The 19,557-nt window shown below is 39.5% G+C and overlaps 1 protein-coding gene across 1 annotated transcript in view; it reads right to left on the reverse strand.

Moving 5' to 3' along the window:
- Window positions 1-11,802: 11,802 nt before the first annotated feature.
- RIT2 (Ras like without CAAX 2) overlaps window positions 11,803-19,557 on the reverse strand; it is a 237,420-nt gene continuing 229,665 nt past the window's right edge. Inside the window, exon 5 of the mRNA XM_067545620.1 lies at window positions 11,803-12,030. Coding sequence (XP_067401721.1) covers window positions 11,803-12,030 — 228 coding nt within the window. The remainder of the gene's footprint in view (window positions 12,031-19,557) is intronic.

Consider the following 19,557-nt stretch of genomic DNA (forward strand, 5'->3'; position numbering starts at 1 on the left):
CACATAGCATCAGAGACTAATAGGAGGTTCAGAGAGGAGATGTTGAGTGCAGTGTTTTTGCTATGATAATGGCACCAAACTCCCTGTTGCACTTCTCTTGGCTGATGTAAGGAACAATTTACACAGTGTGTGAATGAGACTGGGTCTAGTTGAAACTCAACATGGTTTGTTACTTGTGTGTTGGGTGATTAAAAAGGGTGAATGGCAAAGATTGTAACAGTCCCCTTACTGAGGGAGAGACCTTGGAGGGGATACAGCAGAGCTATTCCAAAATTTTGTGTAGGTCCCAAGTCTGCTAGCCCTCCCACCTCACCTGCTCAGCACATTCTCCCAGAATAGAGAATTCCATGTATACTCTGTTTGACTTCAGTGCAGCTAACACAGAGCTAGGGCCTTTTCCAATGAATTCAATGAACTTTGGATTAGGCCCTTAAACCGTCCACTCAGTTAATGTGAAAGGTCTGAAAAGACACTGGTGTCTCCCCAACTGGTAAAAATTGTTTGTCAAGTGACATTCCATACAATGGGTTAAACCAAAGTCTTGCTTTGCTTTACCTTCCTGATATCATTCTTTAACTTGCATTCTGTTCTGACTGTGTCTGTGATCAATAATGTTCCTTTCGAGCTTGGTCGCATAGTTGTTGAACCAGTTGAAAGGCTAAAAGCACCGCAGATAAGACAATGCACAACAAAGCACAAGAATGGGAATGTCTCACTGTCACATTAATTATCTAATGACAGAAAATATACGGTAGAAGATGCAACTATTTTGGATGCTCTTGCCTTTATTACCTCTTGGGGAAGAAGTGCAAATCAGGAAATGAGTTTGGTGCTCTCGAGTCAACATTTGTCCTCATTGCATAGCAACCTCATAATTCAGAGCAGTGTAGCAAAATTGGAGCACTCAACTTAAGAAGGCTCAGAACCAGGAGCACAAGGGAACTATAAATCAGGATAGAGGTGCAGGGCAATGCTGCATGGGGTGACTTTCATAGCAGCTACAAGGCAATGCCATTTCCATTACAAATCACTTTACATCCCAAGACGCCCCATGAAATTGAAAAGCCTGTGCAGGTTAAGCTAAAACAATGTTCAAAAGAAGTTGTTTGGATTTGGGCTAAGATAAAGCTCCTATGCAAAAGCCCAAGCTATTTAGTGGAAGGTGGAAATTTTAAATCTGGATTAAAAGACACATTTTGTACTGTGGCTTCATCTGATCATTTATTGGGAGCTAGACTGTACCTCTAGATATAGCTCTGAGCAAGGGTTGGTGTGAATGCTACAATTTCATGGGGTTTTGTGTGCAAGTAACTGCTCAACCACATGAAGAATGGGGTTGGAATCCAGCTCTTAATTTGCACTTCATTTAAATGGACTAAATGGACTTGATTAAGTAACACAGGCAAGGAAGCTGGAGGACTTAGTGATATGGAGATATTCCCCTCTCATATACTGGTATAAATCTAGTCCAAACTGGTAGATTCCCACAGTTACTCTAAATGTTGGGTGACCAGTGTGAAATCAGTGACCAGTGATGGTCTGCTGTTTGCTTTGAACAGACAGGTCTCCTTATCTCAATGTAAGTATTGTAGGTGGCACCAGCTGATACCTTTATTTGTTGTCTTGGCAAAATTGTAGGGCCAGATAGTGACGCTCTTGCTCATGTTGAATTATTCCTTTACTTTATGCCATGAGAAGTGCCACTGAAGTTAATAGGACCACTTGTGGGTCAAATACTACTCCTTGTGAGTAATCTGGCTCACAGTGGTTGTAATACTCTTTCAAACTGGGGACGAAGGCAGGGGAAGGTATTAGTAGCGTAATAAGTACCAATATGGAGATGTTTTCATTACTGACACACATCTTGCACATATTCCATGCATGCCTCTGCACCTGCCCAGATGCAAATGTGGGACACCGTGTGTGACAAAGGGCCAAAATGGAGGGGGGGGGGAGTTATTTAGCAACACTTTCTGTTAATAATCCCAGCTACACAATTCTTTGTTTCTGATATACATTATTTTCACCAATAAATGTGATGGGGCATCAGATTTGTGTGTACTGTAGGTAACTTTGGGGCCAAAAGGAGTGATATCGCACCAAATGAGAGGTAGGATTCTACAAACAGAGCAGGCTTCTGTGTTGCTGACCCAAAGCACTGCCAAGAAGAACACATTTAAAGGAAAACCAAAATTGGGCATATACTTTATCTCGTTTTACAGCTTCCTCCAGAGATGATGACTTCATAGTCAGATACAGCAAGAGATCTGCCAAAGTTGGGAAAGAGGGTAATCAACTCTTAAATATTATATATAATACATTATATTATATATATAAAAGACACCAAGGATCCATTAGAAAAGTCATTATTTATTTTATTTTATTTTATTTTATTATTAACTTCCTTTAATTTTACCCCTGGAAGAATCTGAATTACACCCCAGCTGCATCATGGACTGACAGTGGAGTAAATTATAGTGGCCATCTTCTTGGGATTGTAACCACCACAGGACAATAAAATGACCTGTTTCTTTCTTGAAATCCCCCAGACATGTTTAGGGGAGAAAAAAAGAGTAGTCAGAGATGAGGAAGTATTTTTGACATAGAGCTGCTGTTTTCCAATTCTATCAGTCAGGTCTGACAGCGAAACACAACCTTCTCCAGTGATGGAGGCATAATGACTAATTAGGAAAAGCAGCAGCACCAGTTCTCTTTTTCAGTTATGACTTATGCTAGTTTCACTGCTTATAACCTCCATAAGCTCTGCTCAATTAGCTGAGGTTAAGTATTATAGACCATTGAGAACTCAGGTGATTGTAAATCAGGATGACATTCTCATTATAGAGGGGAAGGATGGCCATATGTTTAAGGGACAGAAGTTGGAGTCAGGTGATCTGTGACATTATGCCACAGACTTGCTGTCTGAATAGTGGGCAAGTCACTTAGGCCCAGTGTTCTAAAGGTATTTAGGATGCAGATAGACTCCTTGTGGGATTTTCAAAAGTGCCATGCAGGGTAGGCATCTATCTCCCATTGAAATACCTATCTCATCTTTAGGGGCCTAAATACGTTTGAAAATCTAGCCCATAAGGCCTGATTCTCAGAGGTGTGAAATCTGTAGCTTCACTGGGTCCAATAACATGGAAAATCAGGTCACATATTCAGGCTCAGTTTTGATATTTGTACCTCAGTGTATCTTCCATGTGGTCATCTATGCATGCAATGACACTCCTCTGCACAGAATACAGCATCTGGGCTATTCACAGAGGTGTCCTCTTATTTATTGTCTCACTGTTTCCTTGGGCTCCCCAAATCTATTTGATGCATCTTCTTGTAGTCTATCAGCTGATACATAGGACCTTGCTACAGCACGTAGCACACGTGTAACTACATGCCACAACGAAAGGCTCTGGCAGAGGTAGGCACCGGGAAAGGCTCCAGCAGTGGGGATGCAGCAGGATACTAGACTGCTGAAAATAGCAGTATAGACAGGTGAGGCACCACTTAGACATGTAGAGTCATGCTGGGTATATAACCTATGGTTCTGGCATATCTGTACTCTACTCGCCTAAGCAGTGCCTGACCATCCACATTGTGATTTAGCTAGCTGAGTGTGCAGAGTTTGTACCCTACATGCTGTCATCAGTGTAGACCTGCCTTTAGATTATATATTACTTGGGGTAGGGACTATGTGTTTGTTTATATATTTGTACATATATCCCAATAAGCCTGGACCTATAAACTCTGTGGCAATACAAATAATTAAACATTATAATAATAATACCTAGTGAGAGAGATGCCTTTAACTGTAGGAGACAGTGAACAAAAACTACAACTTAGCTTCTTGACTGGGTTCATTCCTTCAACACCACAATCCCAGAGCAGAAGCACAGACTTATTATTAAGCTTGGAACGCTGAGATTTTTATCAGTAAATGTCAGTAAACATCGATTTCACCATACACAAACCAATTAAAAATATTTACATTGTTAATAATAAAAATTTACAGACAAACAAAGTAAGAAAAACATTGCTTGAGAGCGTATTAGAGTTTGTTTACTGATATTTAGTTTGTATATTTTGATATGTGATTGTGATCGTTTGTGTTTTAACAGTTATAAAGCATTACGTTTTTGAATCTTAACATCTAAGCCATTAAGTAATTACTGTCTGAGCCCCCTATTGTCTGACCCTTCCCATAATTTCATGCAACTGTGAAAATTTAAATGGATAAAAATAGAAAAAATGCTTTAAAATAAACATTGATATTATCTGTCAAAATTAAAAAAAAAAAAAAAAAATTGAATTCTGCCACACCTATTTATATTGAACCAGATCTACAAAGTGTTTGCTTTACTGGCAAATGCACATGAATAAGACCTGTTGAAGTTGTGGGTGGGTTTTTCATTTTTTTAATAAAACCCCGTAAAATTTCAAAGAAAAATAATGTTAATGAAAATGAAAATCTAACAGGTACATATCCTTTTAATGATCTCGTTAATCATTGGAGCAGGGTCTACAAGGAAGGGGAAAGGTTTCTATCAACAGATGTTTTCAAAGATCATCAGGTAACAGACAACTCTCATTACTTTGTTTCATGGATGTTCTTTGATCTTTATTTTTAACACAATTTCTGCATGCTTTACCTGCAAAATTTATAAATGAAATCCATTTGAAAAAGAGGAAATTGAAAAAAAAATCAGACAAGTCAACGAGACTGTTCTATTTCGTGGCTGCTTTATTAAAATACAAGACCCATCCAAATGATTGATAAAATGATTCACTTGAATGGCCAAGGCTTGTGAATAAACAGTATCCGATTTAATATAATTCTGTAGTTTGTAGAGGACTGGATTGTGCACTACACATGCTGCTCCATACTAAGGCTGTTACAGAGCTGCACCACCTCAGTGAGAGATCTAGGCAGCTTTGTGGCTCCCACAATGCCTCCCTAAGCTCTTTCCTGTGCAGGGGAGTATGGCTGCTGCACTATTTCTTAATCCTCTGTGACCAACCATCTCTGCAGACTGGTGAGGAAGGGAGACGGGGCCTTGGCCCCACTCCTCTGTGCTAGCTAGCAGTGCTTGACTTGTGAATCCTTGCCCTGCCCAACCAACAGGAAGGACTATAAATGTACCAAGGCTGTCCAACATGATGCAAAGGAGGGAGGCCTTTGTGTTCCACCTGGCTTTGTGCACATGCACATACACACAGATACGGAGCACAATCTTGCCTTTAACCTGCAAATGTATATAAATCCTAAAGTCCTTAGCTACTAGTCCTTATAGAGGCAAACTTCTATTGAAGTCAACATCATCCTTTCATACCTGTGCTGGTGCAGAGCCCCATGTAAAGACATGGAGGAGGCAACATGTACATCCCATTTTCTGGAGCTGATGGGGACTGGTTAGGCATTGGGTGCCAGTTAACCCTTCCTATCCGGAGACTAACCAGGGCACAAGAATGCTTTGGCCATATAGTCAAGTGGCAGACACCACTGATTTGTTCAACAATGTACCCTGTATACATACATACACGTATTACATAATTTAAAAACATGCTATGTCTATTTTAAGATGGTGTATGATGTGGAGCTATCAAATAGTGTCGTTAACATAAAAACAGGGATAAACAATGACACCATCAACACATTATAATAACTACTTTGAAATATTTGTCTTTGCTTCTTTTATTTTAATGATTGTATGTCATTTCAAGACATACAACTGGATTTTATTTTTGTGACCTCAAAGCATAACAATAACAATCTATAGAATAAAATAACATCTAACTATAAATTTGTACAGGTATTATTGCAGTGTAACAGTGCTGATGACATTTCTAGTCAACATCATTATCATTTTGTTCATTATGATCTCTGTCAAGAGTGCGTGGGTTACCACAGTCTTCATTGCCTTGGCACGTGCACAGTTCTATGAAGGGAAGACTGTTTTGACTGCAGCCAGTTGATTGTGCAGTGACTTCTACTGCTACCAGCACAAATAAGGTCTTATAGAAGCTAAGACGCCATTGGGCCCTTGAAGAATACTGGAAGCAGTTCAAATTCCACATTTTTCCATCTATGTTGAAGTGATGATCCAATAACTGGTTTACCTATGCATGAAGACATCTAAATCTTTGTTTGTCAAGATGCCCTTTTGAAATGCTCTTCAAAACTGTCCCCACATGGTGGGAGTTTGGCCAGCAACTTGTCCATTTTGATGGCTAGATTGAGATGCAAGCAATTCAGGAACCTGTGGAGCTCCTTTTCTTTCTTGCTCAATTCATACAGTATGGCTACCAACTTCCTTGCTGTAGAAATTGCAGCTTGCTAGTCACTCTTTCACAATTTGGCAAGATCTCTGAAGCATTATGCTCCCATTGCTGTGACAACATTAAACACACGTTTTTTCCAATACCAAATAGGGATGACACAGAGTCACATCCTGTTAAGGCATGTACAGCAGGAAGTATGTTGCAGAAGTCAAGAGTGAGGGCGTCACAAATTGTACACACAAGTATGAAGTGACTCTTTTCAGTTGTGCTGGTAATGGTGCCTGTTTCAATCCACATTACATACATGTTTCATTTTTGTAAAGTACTGAACAGCAAGAACCAAAACATCTGTATGAGGTGACCTAATTATTATGGTTCCTTTGACACCAAGAGAACCAAAATCCATATTGGCACATACAGCATTCACCAGTAGCCTTGTGTCCACTTCCTTTGGAGTATTGTACAAGTCTTGGGCTTCTTGACCGCCTCTACTGGTGATGGACTTTGCTACTTCACCATTGGAAGAGCCTTCAGCAAAAAGGAATGTGTGTGTTGAGTGTGCGCCTACATTATCGGGTGCATTTTGAACCATGTATTCACTGAGCAATTTTATAAATGACTGCTTGTTGGATGCAATGTTTAGAAACCTTTTCCATAAAGAAGGTAGAGGGTGTTCACCAATCACTTGGTATTTATTCCATCCATTAGATCTTGTCTGGCACTATCTTTCTGCAGTTTTCACAGTTACTGTTGTCATATTTGTCAAAGATTTTGATTACAGAATTAACTTTGTCAAATCCTTTTACGATTTGCCTCAAGTACTCAGCAGCTACTTCATCAAAAGTGTGGAATTTGTCTCCAGCCATCATTTCTAAGACAGCCGTGGCAACTCTGATGCAATGAAGAAACCACAATGTACATCAAAGTTGCCACAGCTCATGGATTCTTTCAGCTTGAGTTTCCTAATTTAGCTTTGCTTGTTCTTCTCATTATTCCACCAACATAGAAGAGGACATAGGCATGGGTCCTACTAGGTGACACAACAGCTGACATTGAAACATCATCTCTGCATCTTGCTAAGGACAAATCTTGGCAGAAAGCAATTTCTGGCCTGATAGCTGCTGTGATTGCCCCTCTCTTGCCAGACTTAAATTTGGTCTTTTCTGTCTTGTCAGCAAATGTTTTGAAGCCAGATTTCTTGAATGAGCTGAAGAAGCCACATGTCCCACCAGAATCAAGTGCATCTCTCACAAACCTCTCCATTTGTTCTTCATCGATTTTGAGTAGAGAGTCTTGTACATCTGACGTTACGTGCAGTTCAGTAGATGTATTGATAATATTTATGGATGTGGTAGTGGGTCAAATAGGTTTGTCATATTCTTGATGACATGGCTGGTAAAAGCTATAATATGCTCTTCATCCCTCTTCAGTGCAGAGGCAATGACATTTTTTGTGGAATTTGTCATCACTACTTCTTGTTAGGACACATCTTACTCTTATAGTTTTTGCACATTTACTCAGGACATATCTTGTGAGTTGCCCATTAAAACTTTTATGACAGTTTTCTCTGTTCCCATGTCACTCCAAATTCCATTGAAAGAACCAGGACTCTGACACACAGCAAATTCCCCAGATTCAAAGGCACTATGTATTTCTTCAGGAAGATTTAAGCCATCAAGAATGTAGACTGGTAACCTCCTAGCATAGTTGGATCTGTTTGCAGTAAAGATGTTTGGAAGCATGCCACAGTGTGTGCATAGGTAATGTTTCTATTCACCTTTTTGCTCTGCAAAGTAGTAGAAATAGAAGTAGAATCTACATAACCTGGAGAAAATGAACCCAGAAATTGAATGTAGGAGACTGGGCACACCCCAATGAGTTACAGCATAATCAAGGTCTTTAATGATGTATTGTCATAACTCAGTTTCTTCGTACTCAAACACATTTTTAGTCAGCCAACATCGTGCAGACAATTGCTGGAACTACTTGAGTACTTGCTCCCTACTCACACAATTTAACAAATTAATAAAGTTTCAGAGCACTCATGCTTAAATGCTAGAGTCAAGTCATGCCGAGCATGGCTAAATTGCTTACCAGCAAGCATTTGATCTTCAGTATAAGCTACGTACACATCTCAATCAACAAGAAGTTCTATCGATCCTGTGTCTCCCCAAAATTTCCCAAAACATGCAATAAAACAGCACAGAATGTGAAAACCACCCAGACAAATCACAACGGAACCAAGTTCATTTGGGAGAGTCCATTTCACTTGTTGAGCAACAGCATACAACTGCTGATCCGTGGTGTGTATGGCATGCAGTTGTTCTACAGCTCTTGACATTTCCTTATGTTTCAGCACCATAGGATAGACTAGCCAAGGCAGCTGGTTTGGCATCCACAATAGGTACATAAGAAATTGCTGTGTAGGTGTTCCTCTTTATTGCAAGACTGTGGTTGAAACCAATCCAAAAATGAAATTACCTGAGTGTGAACTATATCAGTGTCATTTGGTATTGGCAGGACATCACAAAGTAGTAGTCTTAAAAGACACTGGCAAAGATCTTGGATAGCATTCATATGTCCTTGACAAGACTTTATTTTATCAAGTACTTTTTTATGGTGAGTCAGTTCTGGACATGTTCTAAATTTTTCAGCTGCTGCACACTGCACGCTTTGATTGCCTGGGGAGAGTAAGTGACTTTTCTTTCCCATACTTCAGTGATATTTCTTGTGATGCTGGACTATCTGTAGATTGTTCTTGAAAACCCACTCTAGCCTTTGAATGAAAGGTATTATTTCCATCAGTGATCTCTACGTTGATGTCTATATTATCTTCTCCTTCCTGGATGAGATTTTCATCAGCATGAAATAGTACAATTCCATTTGAAATGAACACGCCTCCCTGAAGTCTTTCTGCTTCATTTTTTGCAGCACTAGTGATGATGAACTGCCTCAGCTCACCATAACTGATGCATAAATGATATCAATTAAATTACAAAACCCAAACTCACAGTGTAGCTGTGCCACAAGACTTATGTGCAAAGGTGTAAAAAAATTGGAACTGTTAAATACTATGCTCTCCACAACTGACAGGCACTTTCTTTGAATGTCTTCTGAAGGATGTTACTCATTGCTGGTGGAATTATATGCCTTTTTATCTATTAAGCAAAGCACAAATTCCTGCACCAGCTGGGGCACAAAAATAGCAGACCTCTGTAAACTGCAATCACCTGGTTTTGGCTAATATTCAGTGGTTTTATTTTGTCTATTTCAGTCCAAAAGATTGAAGTAGCATTATACAAAACCACTTATTTTTTGAAAGCTGTTCACCAGGGTTACTCACTGGAAAAACATCCACAAAACATTTAGTTGACTTAAATTTCTGCTTCAGATTACTATCTTGGATAACATCAGCTAACGTTATTGTGCTGCATAAAACAATGGTAGACTTGTCTTGTCCATGCTGTGCATGGAATGAAATTGCAGAAACAATTAGTGTTTTTCTAATCTTGCCTGTAATTTGCTTTTGGACTAACTTGCAGTTTCTACATCTGAGGGAAATAGGGCTTTATAATTTTGTAGCAGCTTAACAGTCTTCTCGTCTCTCTCTTCAAGCAACTAATACAATGCAATGTCATAAGGTGACTATATTATTGATATATTGTGTAACTAGATGGTTTTGCTTTAAGATTTGTTTTACTCAAGGAGGAAGAGTGGGATGCTGGTTGATGAACACCATCCTTAGCCATCAAGTCTTGCACAACATGTCATCATCTCCTCTTTGAAGTGCTGCCCTCATTAGATTGGTTACTCTCTCAAATGTTTCTATTTTACAAAGTTTCTTGTCTTTCTTGCGTGTTTTTTTCAAGCAAACAATGCAACAGGACCAAGCAGCAGTGGATATATTTCCTCTGCTGGCCATGGAAGCAGATGAACATGACGCTTTTTGATCGGATTCAGCATCTGTTTTCATTCTTGGCTTCAATACAACTCTGATGTGCCAAATTTGACTTGTTTGTGTATTTCTGAAAGCAACTCCTGTGATAGAGTATTGGTGGCACATTATCTAAAATAGGGTACTTGGCAAATAACACCTTTTTCAAAGTTTGTGGGGAGTCTTTTTCTTTTTGTGTGAGTTCTAAGGGGCTTGTCTCCTCCATATCTTCACATACTGTAACTTCCATGTAGAGGTAAAATTCCCAAAGTATTGTCTTAGCATTACTACGGCCCCTATCACCATTTTTCATTTTGTACAAATATACAGACTTGTGCTAAATTAGATATAAATTAGATCTATGTGTTAATATCAAAACTGCCATTTTTGCTGAGTGAGCACTTTGATTGAAACCCAGTATGGAGTAGTTTATTGTCATCTTTAAACCCTAATACTGGCCTGTGCATAAGTGTCACTGAATTAAAAAGCTAGTTTCTAGAATATTTCAAAGGCTAGTCCTGCACACACAGACAGTTAAAAATTAAAACCTTCTACCAGGCAGACTAGATGCTGCTTTGTATGTACAAAAACTCACAAATGGAGAAGCATTACATTAGGAATTCACAAATATTTATATCTAGCCACTAGGCAGTACAAATTATGGGCATGCAATTTACTGCTACTGGTGCACACCCTTCAGTGTGAGATTGATCAAGTTGCAAATTTCAGCTGAAAATATCGACAACTATTCTAATCACTCGTGAGATACTTTGACACTTAAGAATATGTGATGTGAAAACATTTCTTGTTAGTATATTGCAAAATGTTGATATTCGGTCTTTTTGCCACATGCTGAACAGCTTAATTATTTCTGGGGGAAAAGATACTTGCCCATGGAAAACCAATACAAATATTTTAATAGATTGTTGTTTGGTGCTTTGAACAATAAACCAATAAACACCACATTAAGGTGTTGAAATTAACGTAAATAGTAAAAACATAGTCATGTTGCAGTGTTTCTGGAACTATGCACAACATAACACTTTCTCATTTAGGGAACCATTGTTTCACCTTGCCCACCAGCTTATGGCACCATTTGATAGCTCCACATCATAATTAATCAAAAGGTACATAAAATAAGTTTTCAAATGATATATGATTCAGGTGTGTGTATGATGGGTACATTAAACTCCAAAATATGGCACATTTTGGAGAATTGCTGCATGCCTAAAACACTCTTTCCTGCCCTTGCCCACCCTTGAATACCCCTTGTACTGGGGGATCAAGCAGGGAAAGGTACAAAGTTCACTCTGCTGCCTCTGTACATCACACAAGAGGCCTTCTGTGCCAAGGATGAGAGGGTGAGTAATTGACTGCTATGTGGTACCTTCCCCACTGGCAACACAGACATAAAGGGGCCATAGGGCAACCATAGACTGGGCCTCATAGAAGTTATTCCTGCATAAGGACTGTATGAAAGCAGAGAAAGGACTCCAGAACTGGGCCCTAAAGATGCTGTGTAAATGCTGCCTTAGGAATTGCTACAGATGACTGTGATCAACTCTCTAAAAGTGGCCCACGAGGAAGTGCCCTCAGGTTGTGCTTTCTCTTTTCTTCTTCAAAGATCCTTTCAGCATTCTCCACAGACTCTCCTTCCTCTTCAACTTTTTCTCTGTCAGGGGCAGCGAGGACTCTTTCCTGCGGATTTCCCGCACCAGTCCATGAAAGACATCATCAATGTAGAAGCGCAGGGCAGCTGAGGTCTCAAAGAAGGAGCATGAATACTCTCTGGCCAAGCTCATGCCTTCTTCAGTCGAAACCTACAACGAAAAAAGGCCATTTAAGGTTCATAAATGTTGAGGCCAGAAAGGACCCTTCAGTCATCTAGTCTGACTTGTGTAACACAGGAGTTCCACCCCGGGTGGATATGAACCAGCAATCTTTTAGTTAATAGCCAAATATACTAATAGATTGTGCCACCAAGACTAGGATGCATCACAGAGTGTCCACAAGCTGTCGAAATATAAATATCCTATATGTCTATTGCCTTCATCACCACAGTACCTGAGCAATTCACAACATCCCTGTAAGGCAGGGAAATACTATTACCCTCATTTTACATGGGAAACTGAGGAACAGAAAGACTAAGAAGGTAGCCAAGATCAAACAGGAAATCTGCAGAAGGACAGAGATCTGAACCAAGGTTTCCCAAGCCACAGCCCAGCCCCCTAACCAGTAGACCATCCTTCTTCTGTGGTAGCAAGTACTAAACTGTAAGGGTGAACATTCAGACTCGAATTCAAATTCAAGACCAGGAAACCCAGTTTTTATATTTATTTGTATTTAGATATCATGATTTATTAAAATAATTTTAAATCCATGATAATAAGACAAGAGAGCTGTGTGAGACCCCTGTCAATATCTGACTAAATCCTAGGTTGTGAGAAATATAAATTTCCTTTGACTACCTGAGGGCTAAGCCATGTTTTTGTTCTTCAGCCCAGGCACATTGAATCAGTATTCCAGTTAATTTTTTATTAGAGATATAAACCCTCATGCTTCATATACAAACCAGTTTCTGCCTGGTGTTAGGAAGAAACTTTCTTTATGAGTAGGTTAATTCATCATTTTTCTCTATTGGGCTTTTTGCACTTTCCTCTGAAGCATTTGGTGCTGATCACTGTCAGAAACAATACTCTAGACTAGATGATCATTAGAGTGATCCAGCCTGGAAACTCCTCTGTGGCTGTCACATCCATGCATATACTTTTTTTCGGCGAGTTGATGACTTTCAGACTCATTCACAGAGTTTAAGGCCAGAACTGGCCAACAGATCACTTAATTGGACCCCCGACATAAAACAGGCCATTCAATTTCACCCAGATACCCCTGTGTTCAGCCCAATCATTTGTAACATTAGCAGGATTGTATGTTACTTTAATCTTAATGTGATTACAAATATTGTAAAGCTAAGCAAGTCAGTTGTATGCTAACATAATACTCAATGACACCAAGAAAGAGTGTTATCACTTTACGACTGCTATAATTTCCAAACTTCAGCAAAAGGAGATGGGTAGCAATATGTGCTTTGCCTTTCTCAGGGCAGCTGTGTAAGCAAAGTGCATGATTCAGTATGTCTAATGGGCACCACTGAGAAATTGATTGTGTGAATAAAAGGCTTTTTGGCCTATTTTGTACTTTTTAATCATTCTCTCGTTATGCCTTGCTCTTGTTGAAGGAGGCATTCATTTTTGTTAAATGCAATTCTGAGCAAACCCATAAACAGAGATGTAATTTTATGGAAAATTTTATATATCTTTTACTTAAAATAATAATAATTAAAAACCCTAAAATAGTTATGTTAAAAAAATGTTAAGATTTCAAAGTCAAGCATTCAATGTTGGAAAATGACTGTTCCCATCCCCTTTACTTCTCTGTCCCTGCTTCACCGTCTTCATAGTCTTTTGGTGCCCTCTTCCTCCTTTTCCTCATACTGCCTCCTGCCTGGGGTCCATTAAGACCACAAGAGAGACTCTCTTCTCTCAGTTCTACTGCCTGACACCACAGAAGCCTCCACCAGACAGGGGAACAGTGACAGAAAATGACCTGCTTGGCTGGAGAATGGAGCATGCTTAGTAAGCTCTGTGTGGGTGTTGCATGTTCTGCAGGAAGCTCAGTAGGTATGGCGCATACTTAGCAAAGATTGATTGTTTAGAGAATTTTGCTGCAGGCCTCTAATAAACTCAGTGCAGCAAATTTCAATAGTTTATAACTTGGACAAATTTATTTGGATTTTCACAGAAACACCAAAGTCAGTTTTTGACTCCAGTGTGATCCCCTCCTTTAAAGCCTGGAGGTGTTAAAGCTTCTCAACAAATGGTTAGAAATTTCAATATTGGCATCATTTTTCCCTTATCTTCTATGCAGGCACTCCTGAACTGTTTTTATTGAAACTTTCCAAAATAACTCAGTCTGAGGCAGACACCCAATAATGGAAAATTTCAGCCCAGATGATTATTTTGGCAAAGTGAGAAGCAACTGAAAACAGGGTCTTCAAATAGAAGGTGTGAGCATAACTCTAGAATATCTATATAGTAAATTAACGTATAATTGTCTGTTTGCTGAAGAAATTTTAAACTCCCAGAAATGTGTAGAGGAAAAGTGCAAGATTTTTTATTCCAAATAATAAATCAATCATGGGATTGGATGGTTCTAGAGATTAGTAATAGGATATACTGCTCGGAATAAAGGCACTGGGGCTCAATATGACTGCAGGGGTCAGCCCTGTGTGCATCTAATTGCAGGGGTAGGGACTACATTGTGACATCAAATTCAGCCCAGGTCAGTACTAACCATAGGTTTGTTAACATCTCATAGTTACCTGGAGGCCCATATCATGGGATTAGGGGAATCCTAGAATGTAGATATGGAATTTACTAGAGGTAGCCCTGATCTGTTGTGACATCCTGGGAAGGGTTAAACTTACAGAATATGTTCCCTGAGAGACAAAGCTTGTAACCCCTCTCAGAAGGGTAAACTGTTTAGTTGATGAGCCTGTTATGGTTTGCCAGGGATAAGTCCTGCTCATACTGGACAAAGAATGGGTGGAGGCTTGTGCTATTGCTGGTGAAATATACAGATTCATAGATTCCAAATCCAGAAAGGACAACTGTGATCATCTAGTTTGATATCCTGTGCAATCCACTGATATTACCCAAATTCATTCCTAGAACGTATAAAAAAACATTCAATATTAATTTAAAAAATTGACAGTAATGGAGAATCTACCACAACTCTTGGTAAATTGTTCCAATGGTTAACCACTCTCACTTAAAAAATCACACCTTATTTCCAGTCTGAATTTGTCTAGCTTCAACTTCCAGCCATTGGATCATGTTATATCTTTCTCTGCTAGATTGAAGAGCCCATTATTAAATATTTATTCCCTATGTAGCTACTTCTAGACTGTAATCAAGTCACCTCTTAACTTTCTGTTTGTAAAGCTAAATAGATTGATCTCTTTGGCTCTATCACTGTAAGGCATGTTTTTTAATACTTTGCTCATTCTGCTGGCTTTTCTCTGAACTCAGTCCAATTTCTCAACATCCTTCTTGAATTCTGAATCCTAGAACTGAATATCGTATTGCAGCAGCAATCACATCAGTTCCAAATACAGAAGTAAATAACCTCTCTACTCCTACTCAAGCTACCCCTGTTTATGCATCCAAGGATTGCGTTAGCCCTTTTGGCCACAGGTTCGCACTGGGAGATCATGTTCAGCTGATTATCCATAATGATTGTTAAATCTTTTTCAGAGTTACTGCTTCCTAGGATAGAGTCCACTATCGTGTAAATATGGCTTTTTTTGTTCCTAGATGTATACATTTACATTTAGCCATATTAAAATGCATATTGTTTTGCTTGAGCCCTGCTTACTAAGAAATCTAGATTACTCTGTATAGGTGACCTGGCCCCTTCATTATTTATTATTCCTCCAATTTTTGAGTCATCGGCAAACTTCATCAGTAATGATTTTATATTTTCTTCCAGGTTATTGATCAAAATGTTAAATAGCATAGGGCAAAGAACAGATCTCTGTGGGACCCCTCCAAAAAACACACCCGCCCAATGATAGTTCCCATTTACAAATACATTTTGAAACCTATCAGTTAGCTAGTTTTTAATCCACGTGTGCCATGTTATTTTTATATAATTCTAGTTTTTTTAATCAAAATGTCACGAATCCAAGTCAAATGCCTGACAGCAATCTAAGAATTTGTCTACATGGCAATTAGAAACACTTGTCTGGCCCATGCCAACAGATTCAGGCTCACGGGCTGAGGGACTGTTAAATTGCAGTGTAGATATCTGGGCTGAGGCTCGGACTGAGTTCTGGGACATCCCACCTCTTAGTGTCCAAGAGCCCAGGCTCCAACCTGTGCCCAAATTTCTACACTGCAATTAGCTCAAGCCCTCTGAGCCCAAGTCTGCTGGCATGGGTCAGATGGGGGTTTTTAATTCCAGTGTAGAGATATCCCAACTATATTACCTCCACACTATTCCATTTATCATCCAAACTTGTAATCTCTTTAAAAAAGGCATCAAGTTAGTTTGACAGATCTATTTTCCATAAACCCATGCTGGTTGGTATTAATTATGTTAATTTTTAATTCCTCCTTTAGTTCTTTTATTAATCCAATCCCAAATCAGCCAGTCTGTTATCTTGCCTGGGACTGATGTCAGACTGACAGGCCTAATAATAATTTCCTGGGTTACCTTGTTCACTCTTTTTAAATAATGGCACACAGGAGACTGGAGGAGCAAGTGTGGGGCAATGGACAGAAAAGATGCATAGAGAGAGTTAAGGTGAAGGGCTGTTGCTTGCTTCAAGGGCCTGATCCAAATGAATTTTGGGTGAAGTGTGTACAATCTTTCTATTGATTTAAATTGGGATTGGATCAGGCCCTACGGAAGCAGCCATAGAGCCAGACGGGACAGTCAGCTTGAGCAGCTGAAGAGCAGGACTCAACTGAAGAGACAGTTGAAGGGGTGGGCTGTAGAGTCTAGGGAACATGACGTGTTGGGGTCAGGGGGCTGAGCTTGCTACTGCCTCACCAGTCACATTAGCAAGGAATGTGGCCCTGTGAGTCCATTTGGCATGCATGGGTAGATGGCTTCTGGTGGGGTATATATAGGTTTGCAGCCTCATAAAGCAAAGGGAGCTAAGATGAACTTGGGGAACGTATGCATAGCATGACCTCACACTGAAAGGAAATATTTACTGGCTCCAAACAGCATTTTACAGCATTAAAATTCTGTTTGTGACTTTTGCAAGCCTCCCTCGGAAAATTACAAGAGAGATTAAATGGATCGCTGACAGCATGCGGAGGCAGTGATGGATGAGCTGCCATCTTAATGACAGCCAGCTCTGTACTAAGGTCAAGTCCTGCACAGCCGAAAGGACAGCATGAAACGCCAAGGTTGGGTGCAGATGGGAAGGCACTGGCAATTACCGGGCCCCACTTGATGAAAAACACCGAAGTATATGTACTTTGGGATGGAGGAATGAAGAAACAAAATGGATCAATTTTCTATGTATGCCCTTGGATTGTCAATATTGAGAAAATCTCCTTCAGGATCAGTATGTGCTGTGTTTAACCTTTGCACCTTTGTCAGAAGACAAGCCGCAGCAACTCAAAGTGTGTTTCATTCAGAGAGTTAGCATTAGCAAAAGCAACTAAATCAGCATAGCAGGGCTGTTGGTGGTCTCCAGGCTGGAAAACAATATATCTTCCCTCACACATATCTCCCTGAAAAAATAAGACATTTCTACAGACATACTTATTAGAAGTAGGATCCTTCTATTTGTATGAAAATAACTTCAAGGAATAATTTGGTTTTCAATACTTAAAAACCAAGGAATTTATTTCAATTTTCTTCTGAGCAACAACAAAGTTTTGTTAATTTTTATCATCTGCTGCCAACAGATGGTTACAAAAAGATTTGCATGTAAAAAGAAGGCTGTGAATGTTGCTTATTTAGTCATGTTCAGGAAAAACATAAAACAGCCAAAAAACAAAACAAAACCCCAAAGGTGCATTGAGCTGGATTCTAACTACTGCTAAGGCAGCTTTGCATTTGCTTTAAATGCAGTTTAAACAGCTCTCTTTATTCTTACCTATCTAAACTTTCAAATCCATCATTATAATTATTTATGTATTTAGTATTTGTATTGCAGGACAATGGCCCTGATTGTGCTAGGCACCACACAAACCTTTGCGAAGATGTGATCTAACCTAAAATCGAAACTCTCCCTAATTAATATTATGTTATCACTACTGGGAAGAAAGGATTAGTATGATAGACATGTGAAGAGGAAGAGGGTGATGTATGCCTGGAGAACCAGAGAAGGAAGGGTAGCAGGAACCCAAAGTGAGTGTGTGGGTGAAAATTTGATTGATTGGCATGCCACAAATCTAGAACTAAAATAATCTCTAGGGTTGGAGTAAATTCTCTGGGGCCCATATTCATCAAAGTACTTAAGCACATGTCTAACTTTAAGCATGTGAATAGTCCTATTGATTACACTGGAACTGCTCACCTGCTTAAAGTTGTGTACATACTTAAGAACCTTGTTGAATTAGGGCTTGAAACATCAGGTTGGGCATGTTATGATAAAGTCTGTTCAAAATGCAGTAAACAGCATTGTGCATCACCTACATTGCCTGCTGCTTCACCCACTGCATGGAGCATAATGCAAATGCACCCTTCTTTATAGTATTCATAGCTAAGAGCCATTGAAGGCTTGACTTTCAAACAAAGAATATTTTGTTATACCTTTGCAATGAAAGGCAAAGCACAACAAAATTCTCCCTTTCTCCTCCACCTCCACATGCTGCTCATTTGTTGGGATTCTATCTATTCTGCTGAAGTGCGTATTCAGGGAGAGGATTTACAATGGATTTATATAGAACTGGAGTGCAATGGAATGGCCTTTTTTTCAGAAATAGTTTCCCAGAATAAGAGAGCATTGTAAATGTATGAGATATCAAACTGCCATTATACACATGCTACAGAACACATATTCCATCCTTCTACGTATTATTTGGGCTGCTTTTCAAGAAGAGAAAATTATTTGCTCCAAGTAATGGGGGAGGGTAGTTTAGGGAATACGCTGAGGTGGTTTTTTTCTGAAATGTGTAACTTCATTGTGAGGTTTTATTAATCTCTGAGTTTATTGGGAGGGTTAGTCAGATCCTTTCATTAAGTAGTATCTTCATTAAATTAATGCCATTGAGCTTCCCCCAATGATGGTACAAGGTAAGGCAAAATGTTACACTTGTACAGGATAAGAATTGACAGAAGAAAATTAATGGGAGTTTCACTTTTGTCTTCCCTTTTTATTTCCTTTCCTACAGGCTGGGAAGAGAAAGGGCAAGAAAAGGTGAGAAAAGGATCTTTTCTTAGGCAAGGTCTACACTATAAACTTACATCAGTATAACTACTTCGCTCAGGGGTGTGATAAAAATCCACACCCCTGAGCGACTCAGTTATACTGACATAACTCCTGGTGTAGACAGTGCAATGTTGATGGGAGGCTTCTCCCGTTGACATTACTGTATCTCGCTGAGGTGGATTAACTACACTGACTGAAGAAGCTCTTCTGTCAGTGTAGTAGGATATTCCTTGAAGGCCACAGCAGAGCAGCTGTGCCACTTCTGCATTTTAAGTGTAGACCTGCCCTGAGTCACAGGAACACAGCATAGATAGACCTGTGGCAAACACACCATAAGACGGACATGACAGTCATTGTATGAACATCTTCTGAGTCCCATTCATGGTCCTAA

The sequence above is a fragment of the Emydura macquarii genome, unplaced genomic scaffold (assembly GCF_026122565.2).
Source record: "Emydura macquarii macquarii isolate MOO-44397 ecotype Brisbane River unplaced genomic scaffold, CSIRO-AGI_Emac_v2 contig_1045, whole genome shotgun sequence".
Classification (NCBI taxonomy): Eukaryota; Metazoa; Chordata; order Testudines; family Chelidae; genus Emydura; species Emydura macquarii.